The sequence below is a fragment of the Quercus lobata genome, chromosome 5, assembly GCF_001633185.2.
Source record: "Quercus lobata isolate SW786 chromosome 5, ValleyOak3.0 Primary Assembly, whole genome shotgun sequence".
NCBI classification, from domain to species: Eukaryota; Viridiplantae; Streptophyta; class Magnoliopsida; order Fagales; family Fagaceae; genus Quercus; species Quercus lobata.
The window spans coordinates 73362148-73376830 of NC_044908.1; the positions used below are offsets into that span (position 1 = coordinate 73362148).

A 14683-nucleotide genomic window follows, 5' to 3' on the forward strand; every position below is an offset into this window, starting at 1 on the left:
AACATTGATATTAACACAAATTTGTATACAACAAAAAGAATCTCAGCACAAATATATATACACGCACACACAACAAAAGGAACAATTTAGTTGTAATTGCTTAATCTATATGACCACTTAAAATTTGGATGTTTGAACTTTGAACCAAGTTCATTCTTGAAAATTTTCATTTATACAACATTACCATTTTACCCCTAGTATCAAAAGAGGTTAAAGTGGGGGCCGGCTCTCCTCTTGTTTTCTCCCATTTTAATTTGCATGGAAGACATGTGGCTAATAACTAATTCAAAGGGTAAAAGATAGCTATATCACATACAATTTAATATACTAGCCTCATCCTATGCTGGCTTCGCGCATGTGATGATGCTCTTTTTTTTTTTTTTTGGTTTAGTGTCATAATGTTTAAAAGTGAGATAGAAGATGTGTTTGTTACATGAGTTTTTTTTTTCTCTTCTAATTAGTTATTTGTACGTGAGTTAGTGGTTGATATGAATGGAAAAAACAATTTGAAACTAAAACTCTTGATTTTTTTTTCCAACTTTTATGTAGTCATGTAGAAGCATTGAAATTCAAATAGGAGAAGTAATTTCTCTAAAAATATATATAAAATAATTGTGAGTATTTTTTAAAAAAATTTAAGAAAGAGGTAAGATAACGTCGAATAATTTTAAAAGTGAGATAGACATAGTGTCCAAATTTTTAGGATCTTTTCCTACGTGAGATAAAAGTTTGAAAATTTGAATTTAAAATAAAAATTGGTAATTCATATTAGAGAAGAGGGAGAACAAAAGCCTAACATTTAGGAACTTTTTAAAAAAAAATAGTAAATTACTCTTTTAACTAGTTTGTGTTTTTAAATTTTAAAATTATTTAACTAAAAGATAGAGGAATTTTAGAAAATTTAAGAATTTGTGTAAGAATATTTTAGTATACAAAATGAAGAAACATGAACAGGAAAATCCTGTTATTAATAGTATAGACGCCTTTCTTGGTAGTTTAGAACATCATCATTCATCATAGTGAGTTGTGCATTAAAGGCCAATATTAGAGCTCAGTGGAGAAGAAGTTACCACCCTAATTGAAACAAAAATTTTCTACAAACTTAAAAAGTTAGAAGAGGAAAAATCTAGCAATAGCAGAACAATTTAACATATACCTAAATGAGAAAAACCAACGTAGGGCTGAAAATTGACCTTAAAGAAATCATTTTGTTGCTATGAAAACCAAATATCCATTTTTAATGCTTTGGCTTCATAGGCAGCCATGTGGATTTTGCACAACAGAAGGAAAATCCATTTGTTTTGGGGAAGAAAAACAATAGAGAAAGGAGAAAGTAGTTTCCTGTTAGGGTGAGACCTTTTTCTCCAGCAAGGTTTGATATTGGCATCTCTAATTTGTTAGGAGAGAGAGAGAGAGAGAGAGAGAGAGATACAACTTGTTGTATGTGACATGGCTATCTTTTACCTTTTGAATTAATTATTTGCCATATGTAGGGATGTGCAGCCAACCTGCCAAAAACCGACCCGATGCACCCAACCTGTTGGTTGGGTTGGTTTTTAGGGGTTAGTGGGTTGGGTTTATGTCATAAGATTCACATATTCGCCTAACTTGATCTATTTATATTTAATATATATTTAAATTTTAGAAAATATATTATACAATTTTGTTATTTACTTTTTTGCCCCTCTTCTTAAATAAAACATAAACCCTAAGTTCTTATCATATAGTTTTGTTTTGGTTTGGTGTTATGCTCAGGATTATTTGGTTAAAAATTGACTCTTATTATCCACTTTTAATGGTTTGGCTTCACGGGTAGCCATGTGGATTTTGCACAACAGAAGGAACCAAATGGAACACAATCTTCTGTTTTAAGGAAGAAAAACAATAGAGATAGGAGAAAGTAGTTTCATGTAACATGAGGAAACAGAAGCTCATTAAAACAAAGAGAATAAAGGAGTTGCAAAATAAGGTGTCTACACCTATTTATCGTATTTTCTCTTACATTTGGAACGTTTCAAATATAAAGGATTATTTATTTTAGTTGGGTTAGGTTGATTTTTTTTTTTTTGGGTTCCAAACCCACCACTCTGCCATATAATTTGATTTTGTTTTTGTTTTTTTATATGTATATAAAATCCAAACCTGTTACCTGTTCACCCAACTCGTTGAAATCATTCATGACCCTTTGGGTTTAATTGGATCAAACACATGGCTTGGGCTTGTGGGTTTAACAAGCCCTCCTAGTCCTATAATACTAAAAATCTAAGAGCTATCATACCATGAAAAGGGTTGACATAAGAGCACTATGATTAATGTTTATTGATTACAATTTTGAGTGGGTTTGATAATGCCTCAATCATGAAAAAAATGTAAAAGCATTTTCTTGCATTAGCAAGTATTGATTCAAGAATAGCTGTTAGGATAATGATGGAGCTCTCCTCATATCTCTCTCGATAAGAGCAAGAAGAGTTAGCACGTAGCAATAAGAAGGTTAAAGATGTTAGCTATGCAGGCTTCCAAGGAGGTCTAGATTCGGGATCTTCCTCTCCAAGCTGTGGACAGGGGTCATGGAGTAGGGCCATATCCTTCAAGGATAAGCTTGTTGGTGAAATACCTAGTGCTTTCACCTAGGCCTTTAATTTTGGTGATTGTATGGAAGACGATGAAGACTCAAATGAGGAAGTAGAGGTGCTCCGTGAAGGACTAGCTACTGTTAAGTTTTCTAAAGAATTCAAGCAACACATTCGCACTCCATGGTCCAAAGCAATCATTATCAAGGTCTATGGTAGAATGGTTGGGTTCAGCTTTCTACACAGTAGACTACTATCCATGTGGAAACCCGTTGGTAGGCTAGACTGTGTGGGTTTGGGGCATGACTTTTTCCTTGTGAGGCTGTCATTGAAAGAAGATTATGAAAATATCCTTAGGAAGGGTCCTTGGTTTATTGGTGAGCATTTCCTCTTTATTAGGCCATGGGAGCTGAATTTCTGACCAGCATCCACGAGTGTTACTTCAATAGCAGTATGGATAAGACTCAATGAGCTTCCAATTGAGTACTACAATGTGGAAGCTCTTCTTCAGATTGGGAAATCCATTGGCAAGTTCTCAGAATAGATACTTATACTACCTCTGAAGCTAAAGGAAGGTTTGCTAGGCTCTGTGTTCATATTGATATTGACAAACCTTTGATCACAGCAATTTTAATTGGAAAGTTTAAACAAACAGTATGCTATGAGGGTATTCAAAAGTTGTGCTTCTCTTGTGGAAGAATGGGTCATCGGAGGGAAAATTGCACGTACACAATCCGTCAATGTTCTTAAGTGCATGAGGTGGAAACGATGGTTGTTGGGGACAAAGGAGAACAGTCATGCAAAGAGCATGGTTTGGATAATGCCAAGTTAGGTGAGAGGTCCACCAAAGGCATGCAAGAAGACGTGCAAGACGGTAACCACGACACTATGTACGGGCCGTGGGTAGTGGTTGGCAGGAAAAAGAATGGGACAAAAACCCAAAGAAGTGGAAGGCCCCTCCTAGAATTGCCAACGACTACTCCAAGTAGATGCAAGGCATTCGTGGGAATGGAGTCAATGCTAGTACGGGCCTTGGCAAGGTGGAGACCAATATTGGGCCTAGCAGAGAAGCCAAATGGAAGTTGTCTCCTCCGAGAGTAATTAACAAAGCCCAATTGGCGAGCTCCCTTCAAACCATACAGACTGACACGCATGCTCAAGCCTAAATTCCTACGGATGTAAGCCCAAAGATATTAGACTTGGATAACATGGGTTTCCGGGTTGGAGATGAAGTGGTCCAGATTAAGCCCAACCTTAAAGCTTCAGTTAAGAGCAAAAAGGTCATTGCCCATGCCAGGGCATCCCAAGATTCTGTAATAGGCGCTATGGAGAAAGATCATAGTGGCTCCATAGTGCACTCCCAAAAGGAAAAAAGAACTCCTTTTTCAAGTGGTGACCAAGTTAACTATGATGGAGGAGGTAAGCCACGTTCAGGTGAAGAATCAAAACCAAGAGTTGCTTCTTAGTTTCAGCTCACAAGCATGCCCTGGCCAAAGGTGGGCTATAAATTTAAAGGGGATAGTAGTGGAAATTCCAAAGGTGGTGATCGTAGAAATTCGTGCAAATCTGATGCGAGTAATGGGGTGGTTCAACAGCAAATTACGAAGGGCATGGAAGTGGATATTCCCTCTGATAGTAGAAAGTGTGAGGAACGGAGGACTGCCATTAACAGACTCGGTATGGGCAAAGATGAGGAATCCATAGTGGCAATTCTGGCGGATGTACCGTTGATGGAAGAGGAGCGGCGAATGTATGGGAAACAATACTACAGATTTCAACAGTACCTATACTGTGTGAAGAGAGTCTTGCGGAATGTCTCTGAGAGCGAAGAATGCTAGAGAATCAACCAATCTCCACTTTCCTCATGGGAAACAAGAATACCACGAAGCAAATTCAAGTCTTTCAACCATATGTGATGTTCAGTTTGCTTGTAATGTCTCAAGAGATGGAGATGTGGGTGCTTCAGCACAATGTAACGTTAATTCCAGGGGAAAGACAGTCATTGGATATGCTGAAGCGGATAGGTTGGAATTTAAAGGAGGAGGCGAAGTTGATGCTTCCTATTGACGAGTGCCCCACACCCCAGCATCAGTTCATCATGAATATCATAGTATGGAATTATGGAGGCGCATTAGAGCCCTCCTTTCAGAGTCATATTCAAGAGCTGGTCCACAATCATAATCTGGCAATGCCAGTGGTCATGGAAACTAAGGTGGGTGGTGACAAGGCGAGGGAGATAACAAACAGATTGCCCTTTGATGGTGTTGTTCATACAGGCACTATTGGATACACTGGCAGGTTGTGGCTGCTCTGGAACTCAGATAGAGTGGAGATTACTCCTCTCATGAGCATGAAGCAGGAGATTCATGTGACAGTTAAGGTAAGAAACTCTAACCTAGACTGGTTATTTACTGTAGTGTATGCTAGTCGTAGAAGTGCTAAAAGACACATTTTGTGGAATAATCTTAATAAAGTTGTTGAACTTCATAATATGCCTTGGGTATTAGCTGGGGATTTTAATGAGCCTCTTCAGGCAGAAGTTAAATTTGGGGGAAGGGCTGTTAGTGTAAATAGATCCTTGTTGTTTAAGGAGTGCTTAGAAGCATGATTGACATTGGGTTTTCAAGGCCTCAGTTTACTTGGACTAACAAGAGGGAAGTTCAAGCTCTTATTCAGAAACGAATTGATAGTCTTTGTTAACCCTAGTTGGTGTCTTTTATATCCTGAAGCCAGGGTTGTGCACCTCACTAGGTGTCATTCAGATCATTGCTCGGTTATGCTCCAGGTGCTTCCTAGAGCCCCAAGGCAAGGGAATAGGCCTTTTAAATTCTAGACTTGCTGGTTGTCGGACCCTACTTTCCCTTATGTTGTTAGCCAGGCTTAGAGGCATCCGTATGCACTTGAAGAGGCTATAAAGCATTTCACTAGGGATGCCACCAATTGTAACAAGATGCAGTTTGGTAATATTTTTGCTAGGAAGAAGAACATCATGGCAAGGTTAAATGGCATTTGGCGTAAATTGTCATTTAGGCCATCCAATTTTCTGTTAAATATAGAGAATAATCTTCTGAAGGAGCTTGATATGGTGCTGAATCAGGAGGAGGAGCTTTGGGCTCTTAAGTCAAGAGTCAATTGGATGATACAATGTGACAGAAACACTGCCTTTTATCATGTATCAACCTTAGTTTGGAGAAAGAGAAACCAGATTGTGACAATTAAAGATGCAATGGAGGAATGGTTGTCGGAAGTGGATGAAGTCAAGGATTTTGTTAGGAATGGTTTTGACGACGTGTACACCACCTCGCCACTTAGTGCCAATAAGGCAGCACCTGAAAGGTCTCAATGCCAAGCTAGATTAACTAAGGTAGAGAAAATCAGCATTAGTGGAGCTGCCATGGAGGATGAGGTTAAATCTGCCTTATGGTCTCTTAAAGCATTTAAAGCACCAGGGTTGGATGGGCTACATGCGGGCTTTTTTCAGAGATTCTGGCTGATTGTAGGCAAGTCTGTTACTGAGGAAGTACAAAAGATTTTTATTGAGAGTAGAGTTCCGGAATACTTAAACAACACTCATATTGCCCTTATACCTAAGATTCAAGGCCCATAAACCCTAGGAAACTACAGACCTATAAGCTTGTATAACACAAGATACAAGATTGTAACCAAGATCATTGTTGTTAGGTTGAGACCTTACTTGGATAAGTTAATCTCTCCTCTTCAAGCAGTGTTTGTTCTGGGTAGGAAGGGAGTTGATAATGCCATAATAGCTCAAGAAATCATCCATACGCTAAGTAAGAAGAGAGGGAGAGCTGGGTATAAGGCATTGAAGATTGATTTGGAGAAGGCATATGACAAGCGAGAATGGAGCTTCATAAGGGAAACTCTTATTAGAGTTAACCTTCCTTCGGATCTCATTGACATCATTATGAGTTGTGTATCCATGGTGCCTACGTCGGTGCTATTTAATGGTGAAGCTCTTGACTCGATATACCCCTCAAGAGGGATAAGACAAGGAGATCCCTTATCACCGTACCTCTTCATTTTGTGCATGGACTTCCTTGGCCAACTAATTGAAGAGAAATGCAGTCAAAATCTTTGGTAGCTTGTTAAGGCCTCTCGAAATGGCCCGGCCTTTTCTCATTTGCTCTTTGTGGATGATCTTGTTTTCTTTGCCAAAGTAGATTATATTAATTGTTCAGCCATTAGAGATGTCCTTGATGACTTTTGTAACTTATCAAGCCAATCAGTGAGTGAAGCGAAATCTAGAGTCTATTTTTCACCTAATGTTGATAGAGACACTAAAGAGTCGCTTTGTGATATCCTTGGATTTGCATCCACTCCAAAACTTGGCAAGTACCTTGGATTTCCTATCAAATAGCCCAGAAAGTCTCCTCAAGGCTATAATTTCATCTTGGATAGGGTGAAGCAAAAACTAGCGGGTTGGAAAGCAAATATGCTTTCATTGGCCGGTTGATCAGTTCTTATACAAGCCTCCTCAACCATGATACCTGCCTATGTTATGTAGTGTACACAACTTCCTGGGAAAATACTTGAAGGCATTGACCGAGTTAATTGAAATTTTTTTTTGGGCTCCTCAGATTTAGTCAGGAAAATGCACTGGATTAGGTGGAAAAAGGTGACCAAAGCTAAAGAGGAAGGTGGTCTTGGACTGCAAACAGCAAAGGGGCGAAATATTGCACTATTGGCAAAGCTAAATTGGAGGCTGGCTACTGAAAAAGAAGCTTTATGGGCCAAAGCTTTAAGGCAGAAATACTGCAATCAGCGAAGGATGAATGCAGCCAATGCAGATAGACTGCCATGCTCTCATATTTAGATTGCGATAAAAAAAAGGAAAAGAGGTGTTTAATAGAGGAAGCATGTGGACAGTTGGGAGGGAGAGTAATTTGAGTTTTTGGTCAGGGAATTGGACAAAAAAAGGACCCCTTTGGTAGCAAATTTAAGGGCCTTTAACTCAAGAAGCAAATCAGTGGGTAATGAAGGATATTATGGTGGACTCGGGTTGGGATTGGGATCGAATCCCATTTGAATTCCCTATGGATATCAAGTTGATGATTCAAGCTACTCTTATAGCTATGACAGGTAGAGGTAGGGATAGGTTAGTGGATATGGAGAATCCAAGGGGTGTGTTTGATCTTAAAAGTGCCTATAGTATTGCTGAAAATTCTGGTCTTAGTCCTCCTTTTGCCATGGGTTGGATATGGAAAGCAAAAACCCTTCCAAAAATAAAGACCTTCCTTTGGAGGTATGCTCATGAGAGTATTGGAGTTAAGGCATGCCTGGTTAGAAGAGGGATGGGCGATGATGAGATTTGTCCTATTTGCAGAGTGGAGGTGGAATCAGTTATGCATGCCCTTAGAGATTGTGGTTGGGCTAAGGCCGTGTGGATGCAGTTGGGTGTTTATAACACTAACCAAGCCTTTTAAATGACATATTTGCAAGAGTGGCTTATGCTGAATGGGAAGATGAACCATAGCTTACTGGCTGGTCAACCCCCATGGAAGATGATCGACCCTTTTGCAATTTAGAATATATGGAAAAGCAGGAACAATGTTGTGTTTAATAGGAAGAACCCCAATCCAAGGTTGGCAACAGACATCATCGCGCAAACCAGGGAGTTTATGTACTGTGTATGCGTATATAGAGATCCAGCCTAATACATTATGAAGGAAGTTAGGTGGGAGAGACCGCCAGAAGGGTGGAGCAAACTGAACACAGTTGGTTTAGTCTTGGGCTAGGTTGCACGGACACACCATTTTTGGCATCGTTTTCGACACGTGTCGGACATCGGAACGGGGACGACGTGCCAAATTCGGGTGTCTGGCGGTGTCCTTTTTTTTTTTTTCTAACACGGCTCCGACACGGCATCGACGTGGTTCCGACGTGTCCGACACACCAGCAGTGAAAAAAAAAAAAATCACAGATTTTGACGGTGGACTTACCAATACCATTGATTTTGTGATAACCCTAAAATAATAAAGCAAGTTTAGAGTCTCTTAGACTGAAAGTTGAAACCACATCTCAAGTTCTTCTCAACCCACCCTTCCTCTGTCGCTGCCGCTGCCCTTTGTCCCTCGCCGGAGTTAGATCGAGCCAATCGGCGAGCTCCGACGTCGACGCCGTGCCCTCTGTCCTCTGTCCCTTCTGATCTCTCTCTCTCTTGGCGCGGACCGATCTCTTGATTCTCTTCTCTGTTCTCTCTCTGTTTTTTTTTTCTTTCCGATATTAATTTTGGTGAATGTACTATTACTTACTTATTTATAATGCATTTTGTTTTGTTTTTTTTTTTTTAACTGCTGCTGTGGCCTGTGGGTTCCCTCTGTCCTATTTATTTTATTTTTTTATATTAGTTATAACTTATAAATTTGTTTTTGTGTGTCCTACTATAGTTTTATTTATTTATTAAAGTTAAATATTGTAGGTGATTTTACTAAAATGAATACTGAAAGTGCTTGAAGATTTTATGTGTATTATTGTACTACTTTGGGTGTTAGTTTACTTATTTGTAGTTCTTACATAATTTAAATTCTAGACATAAACATATTTTATGTCTAAAAATATTAAAAAATATGCCTAAATATAAAATTTAATTAATTATTTAACCGCCGTGTCGTGTCCTTATTTTTCAAAAATTGCCGTATCCACGTGTTCGTGTCCGTGCAACATAGGTCTTGGGCAGCACGGGTCTAGCTGGGTGTGGGGGAATTGTGAAGAACAATCAAGGTGGCTGGGTTGCTGGGTTTTCTAGACGTATTGGGTAAACTAATAGCTTTGTGGCTGAGTTGTGGGGTCTGCGTGATGGGTTCATCATGTGCTGTAATTTAAATATTACTTCCATTATTGTTGAGCTTGATGCAAAAGCTATTGTTGATATCTTTCAAAATTCAGACTATGAGAATAACATAGTTTCCCCTATTTTGGATGACTGCAGATAGCAGATTTGCAGATTTCAATGATTCCAATTTAAGCACTATTTCAACGAAGCTAACCGGTGTGTCGATATTCTTGCTAGGATGGCTGCTGATAGGAATTTAGACTTTATTTCCTTTGAAAGTCCGCTTGTGGACTTTGTTAATGTGTTTGAAAAAGACTTTCATGGCATGTATATGACCAGGCTTTGCCTGGAACATGATGTAGCTGTTTAGTTTCTTTGCAATATATTGTCTATTTTACCAAAAAAAAAAAAAATCATGAAAAAAATGTCAAACAAACAAATAAATATCTCAATAAAAAAAAAAGTGAAACTTATATGCATTTAAATAATTTTATCAGTAGAATGAAAAGAAAGAGTATCCCCAATTGAAGTCCAAAAGAACAACAAAGAAATAAATAGTAACCGTGACTATGAGTATTTGTACATGTTTTGTCTAGTTTAGTTATTATAGTTTCTTTGTTCAACAATGAAATTAAATTTTAAATAAATAACAAAAATAATACAGATTTATCTATTTTGAGAATGAAACAAATGAATTATAAATGATATATTCCACGTAACAAAATTTCCATTTAAGTCAACTTTATCATTTCTTATATATTTATTTTTTTATTTTTATATGGCGGCCGATCTTAGATGTCCAAATCACAAACAAGTGTATTATTATAGCTTTAACCCTTGCGAGCGCACACACGCATGCTGAAAACTACTTTGGAACTCTTTCATTAACCATGGAACATTTTTCTTCTGTGACGAGTGCAAGAAAATAACTTCAAATTTGTCACCTCAAAAAAAATTAGAGTGGTGTTAAAGATAATATGAATTTTAGGTAGAAAAAGTTGTAATATTTTTGACATATACTAAGAAAGTAGAGTGATATTAAGGATATTATAAATTTTAGGTAGTAAAAGTTGTAATATATATGGTTTTTTTTTTTTTTTGAACTAAAAAATTGGATAGGGAGCAATTTGAGTTGGCATCTTTCACCTGAGCGTAACCATAATGACACCTAACCCGATGGGTCTTGGTCTACGGGAGCAAAAGATCCAAATAAGTCATAGCTGTGCACCCAGTCTTATTAAAAACGCTAATAAGCATGAACCGAGAGTATGAAGTTATTTCCCGAGTGCTTCACATTACAGGATTCAATCTTAGACTTTCACCTCCAAAAAGTTGTAATATTTTTGACATATTTAAAAAAATTATTGTATCATATTTTTGAAGGATTCTTCATAATGAGGTCCTCAAGAATTGTTCCAAGCGTGCAGAAATGAAATTCATAGACGTGGATTTGGGTTAACTTTTATTATTGGTTTGAGTTTTAGAGAGATTGCAAGCCGTCGACTATTAAAGCCAATTGTTTACGTGGAGAAGCACAAGTTCATAACTATAGCCTTTTCTATCCTTAATGATACATCTATCGGCGAAACGATCTCTGTCTTTCTCTTTCTCTGTCTCTGTCTCTGTGGCACGTGTTTCCAGTGGGCTTGAATTAAACAATCTTATGATTTCCGGTGGGCTTCATTTAAATTTTGACTTTTATTTGATAACATTACATGTTAACAACCCAAAGGAACATATAAATGCAGGTACAACAAACAGGAAAAAACTCATAAAATTTTGCATAGACAAAGTAGGTAAGCACGTACATGTACATGTTGGGGAGAGAAATATTTTAGGGAGACAGTTTAAGCTGTTAATATAACATATAGAGACACTGTTTAACCCAAAAGGTTTAAATCCAATGGGTATGAGTTCAATAACATTATATTAACTATTTATTTTTCTTATTAGTATTCAAGATGAGATTTCATTATTAAACCAACTAAACTACTCGCACACATATATATTCTAACAGTACAATCAAATACAATGTGGTGTATATGTGTGTGTGTGTTTTTTTTTTTTTAACAAATTGATAGCTAGGGGTGAATGAATAGAATCCTAAATGTTTTTTTTGAAAGCACTAAAATGCCAATTGAACTACAAGACTTTTAGAAAACATTAGAATGTCAATTGAACTACAAGACTTTTGGTCCCATTTATTTGATTCTATTTCAAAATACAATCTCTCTCTCTCTCTCTCTCTATATATATATATATATATATATATATATAAATTGATAAAAGAAACACGTGGGAGTATATTATTAGATGTGGACAGTTAAATAGGTCAAAGTAGCATTTGTTATAGTTAGCAAAAAAAGTTTACTTTTAGTTAAATGACCCGTGTGTTGAAACATACAATAAAGAAGTATGTGAGAGTATAAATGTGTGTGTGTATATATATATATATATATATATATATTTGACGCAGTATAAATGTATAATATTAGATTGTGGGAAGTTAACTAGTATTTATTCTAGTGAAAGTTTTTAATTGATTAAATGGTCTGCGTGTTTAAACATAAACATAAAGAAACACGTGGAGGGACAGGAACCAATAATCAATAATCAATGTATTGAAGTATTTTTTTTTTCGCTGAAATGTATTCAAGTATTCATGACAGCTACGTGTGTGTAATGGTATAACAAGTGAAAATTCTTAAGGGATTGGTCTCCATGAGATCATGAGTTTAAAACTCTTAATTGATATCTTGGACTCAGCCCAAGTCAATTTTTCATAAAATTAATTTGTGCGTGTGTGATGTGTAGATTATACATATTTGGGAGAATAAATCGTCTCTCGAAGAACTCCAGACACCCGTGCACGTAAAAAAAAATGAAATTATTTAGCATACTCAATATACATATTACATTTTTCTTTCATATAATAATAAAGGAAAATGCTAACGGATACCCTTAGAGTAATGGTTAACAATCCATTTAGAGAAAATTTATATGGGAAAAGGAAAAAAAAACAATTTAATATTTTGACAACTTTTTTCATTTCCTAAAGTGGTGCCTAAACTTTCTTAAAATGAGTTGTTAACCATTAACCCCCCCCCCCCTTTTTTTTGTTGATACAAGATAGAATTTCTACTCTAACCTAATCTAAGGATTTGTTTGGTTGGAGGGGTGGAAAAGCGAGAAGATAGAAAATGGTGGGAGGATGGAAAAGTGAGAGGATAGAAAAGATTTTAATTTCTTTCCTTTTTGTTTGGTTGGGAGTGGAAAAATAGAAGAATGAAAAATGTGAGTTTGTATAAATTTACTCATATACCATTGTTAAAAAATGATAGCCAATTAAAACAAAAAAGTGACAAACAACCAAAAAAAATCACCCAAATTATTAAAAAATAAAAATCATGTCCAAAAAAAAAATAATGTCTAGTTAAAACAAAGAAAAAAAAAAGAAAAAGAAGAAGAAGAAGGCAACGCCTAGGAAATCCAAAAAGAAAAAAAAAAAAGAAAAAAGAAAAAGCCAACGTCCAACCTAGGAAATGAAAAGAAAAAAGAAAAATAGGGAGGCAAAGTCCCACAGCACCCAAAAAAAAAAAAAAAGAGGAAGGAATTGGACGAATTTCCATGTGCAAAAGTACATAGGCAGTTTTGTCCGTTAAGTGGCCTCATTTTCTCTTTTTAGTTTTCTCTCCAATTTGGGAAAAAAACATTTAGTAGGGCAGGAGAGAAAACACCTGGGCCCCACTATTTATTTTCCTTCCTACCCACCCAACCAGACACACTCTAAAAAGTTTTCCTTCCCATTTTATCTTCAAAGTTTTCCGTTCACTATATTTTACCTCCAAACAAACATACCTTAAGTGTATATGTGTGTGAAACTCCCTTCTAGAGATTTGAACCCTGATTCTTATCTCCCACACCTCATACCCCACAAGTATTTATATTTGTAGAGTGACCATCGCACTAAAGGTGTGCGGTGGTGATTGTTAACCATTACCCTAAGAGTATTCGTTAGCATGACCTAATAATAAATCACATTTATAAGGCTTGTACAATAGAGACTACTCAAAATTATTCATTGGTGTATGAAATAATTTCTGCTTATACATTATTGTGGTAAAGGGTTAAAACTTGAGAAACCTAAATCCGGATAAGGGAAAGTAAGTATGAAGCTTAGGATTGAAGAAGAAATGGCCAAATTGGATATATTGTCTACGAAAACAAACCCACACGTGAAGGTTTAATTAAGACTAGAATTAAATGAAATGAAAAATATATATGAAATCAAAACAAAGTAAAGATGCTCTTTGGATATCTATGTTCACACTACTGTGTTCTAGTAGATGCTCCTTCTGATCCATTTCACACTTAAAAGTCAAATCAGATTAGCAATTAATTAATTTTTTTTATAGGAATTAGCATTCCATTTCTTCTTGAAATGAAAGGTAGACGGTGCTATTTGGTCAACCAACCACGCTATTAGATAGCCACGTCATAGCTGTCTTCATATAATCCTACGTGTGCACATCTTCTTTTACACGTAGTAGTGGTTTCTTGGAACCTAGATATATAGATAAAACTTCAATGAAACTCAAACACCTATATATATACCAAACCTCTCTATCTTTCAATCTCTTCACACAACAAAGAAATATACAAATTGGTTTTCATCACCAAAAGAATAGAAAGAAAAATTACAAATTTGTGAAAAACCCAAAATGGGAAACTGCTTGAGACGTGAATCTAGTTCAATGGTATGGGCTGGTGATGATTGGGGTTCCCTCAATTCTTCAAAGAACCACCATGATGCAATGATAGCTGAAGCTGATCATGACCATAAAGGCAACAACATGGAAAGGCATAGGCTTCTTGGTAACATGTCTTCCTCTTCTGCAAGTGCTGGTAATAATCATGCAAGAGAGGTGAAGATCAAGATTACAAAGAAGGAGCTGGAAGAGTTGGTAAACATGCAAGGTTTGTCTATGGAACAAGTTCTTGCTCGTTTAGCAGAAGCTGCTGATGATGGTAAATATGAGTTGGAACGTCAAAGGTCATGGAGGCCAGCCCTGCAAAGCATTCCAGAGGTTAATTAATAGCCAATTAAGCTCATCACTGTGCATATATGTCATTTTATGTAGAGGTTAGAATATCAATGTATTCAGTGGGTGAGAGGGAGAGGCATTTATTATTATTATTATTATTATTTTTTTTTTGAGAAGCTAGAGGCATGTAAATAGTTAAGTCTGTTGCATCTAACTTTCATTGTATATATATATATATTTTTTTTTCTGATAGGAATTTTCATTGTATGTTGAGA

General features: G+C 36.5%; 1 protein-coding gene across 1 annotated transcript; it reads left to right on the forward strand.

Moving 5' to 3' along the window:
• The first annotated feature begins 13982 nt into the window (after positions 1–13982).
• Positions 13983–14683, forward strand: LOC115992995. The gene has a single exon (XM_031117257.1). It carries the CDS (start codon positions 14085–14087, stop codon positions 14457–14459), a length of 375 nt encoding a protein of 124 aa, XP_030973117.1. The 5' UTR covers positions 13983–14084; the 3' UTR covers positions 14460–14683.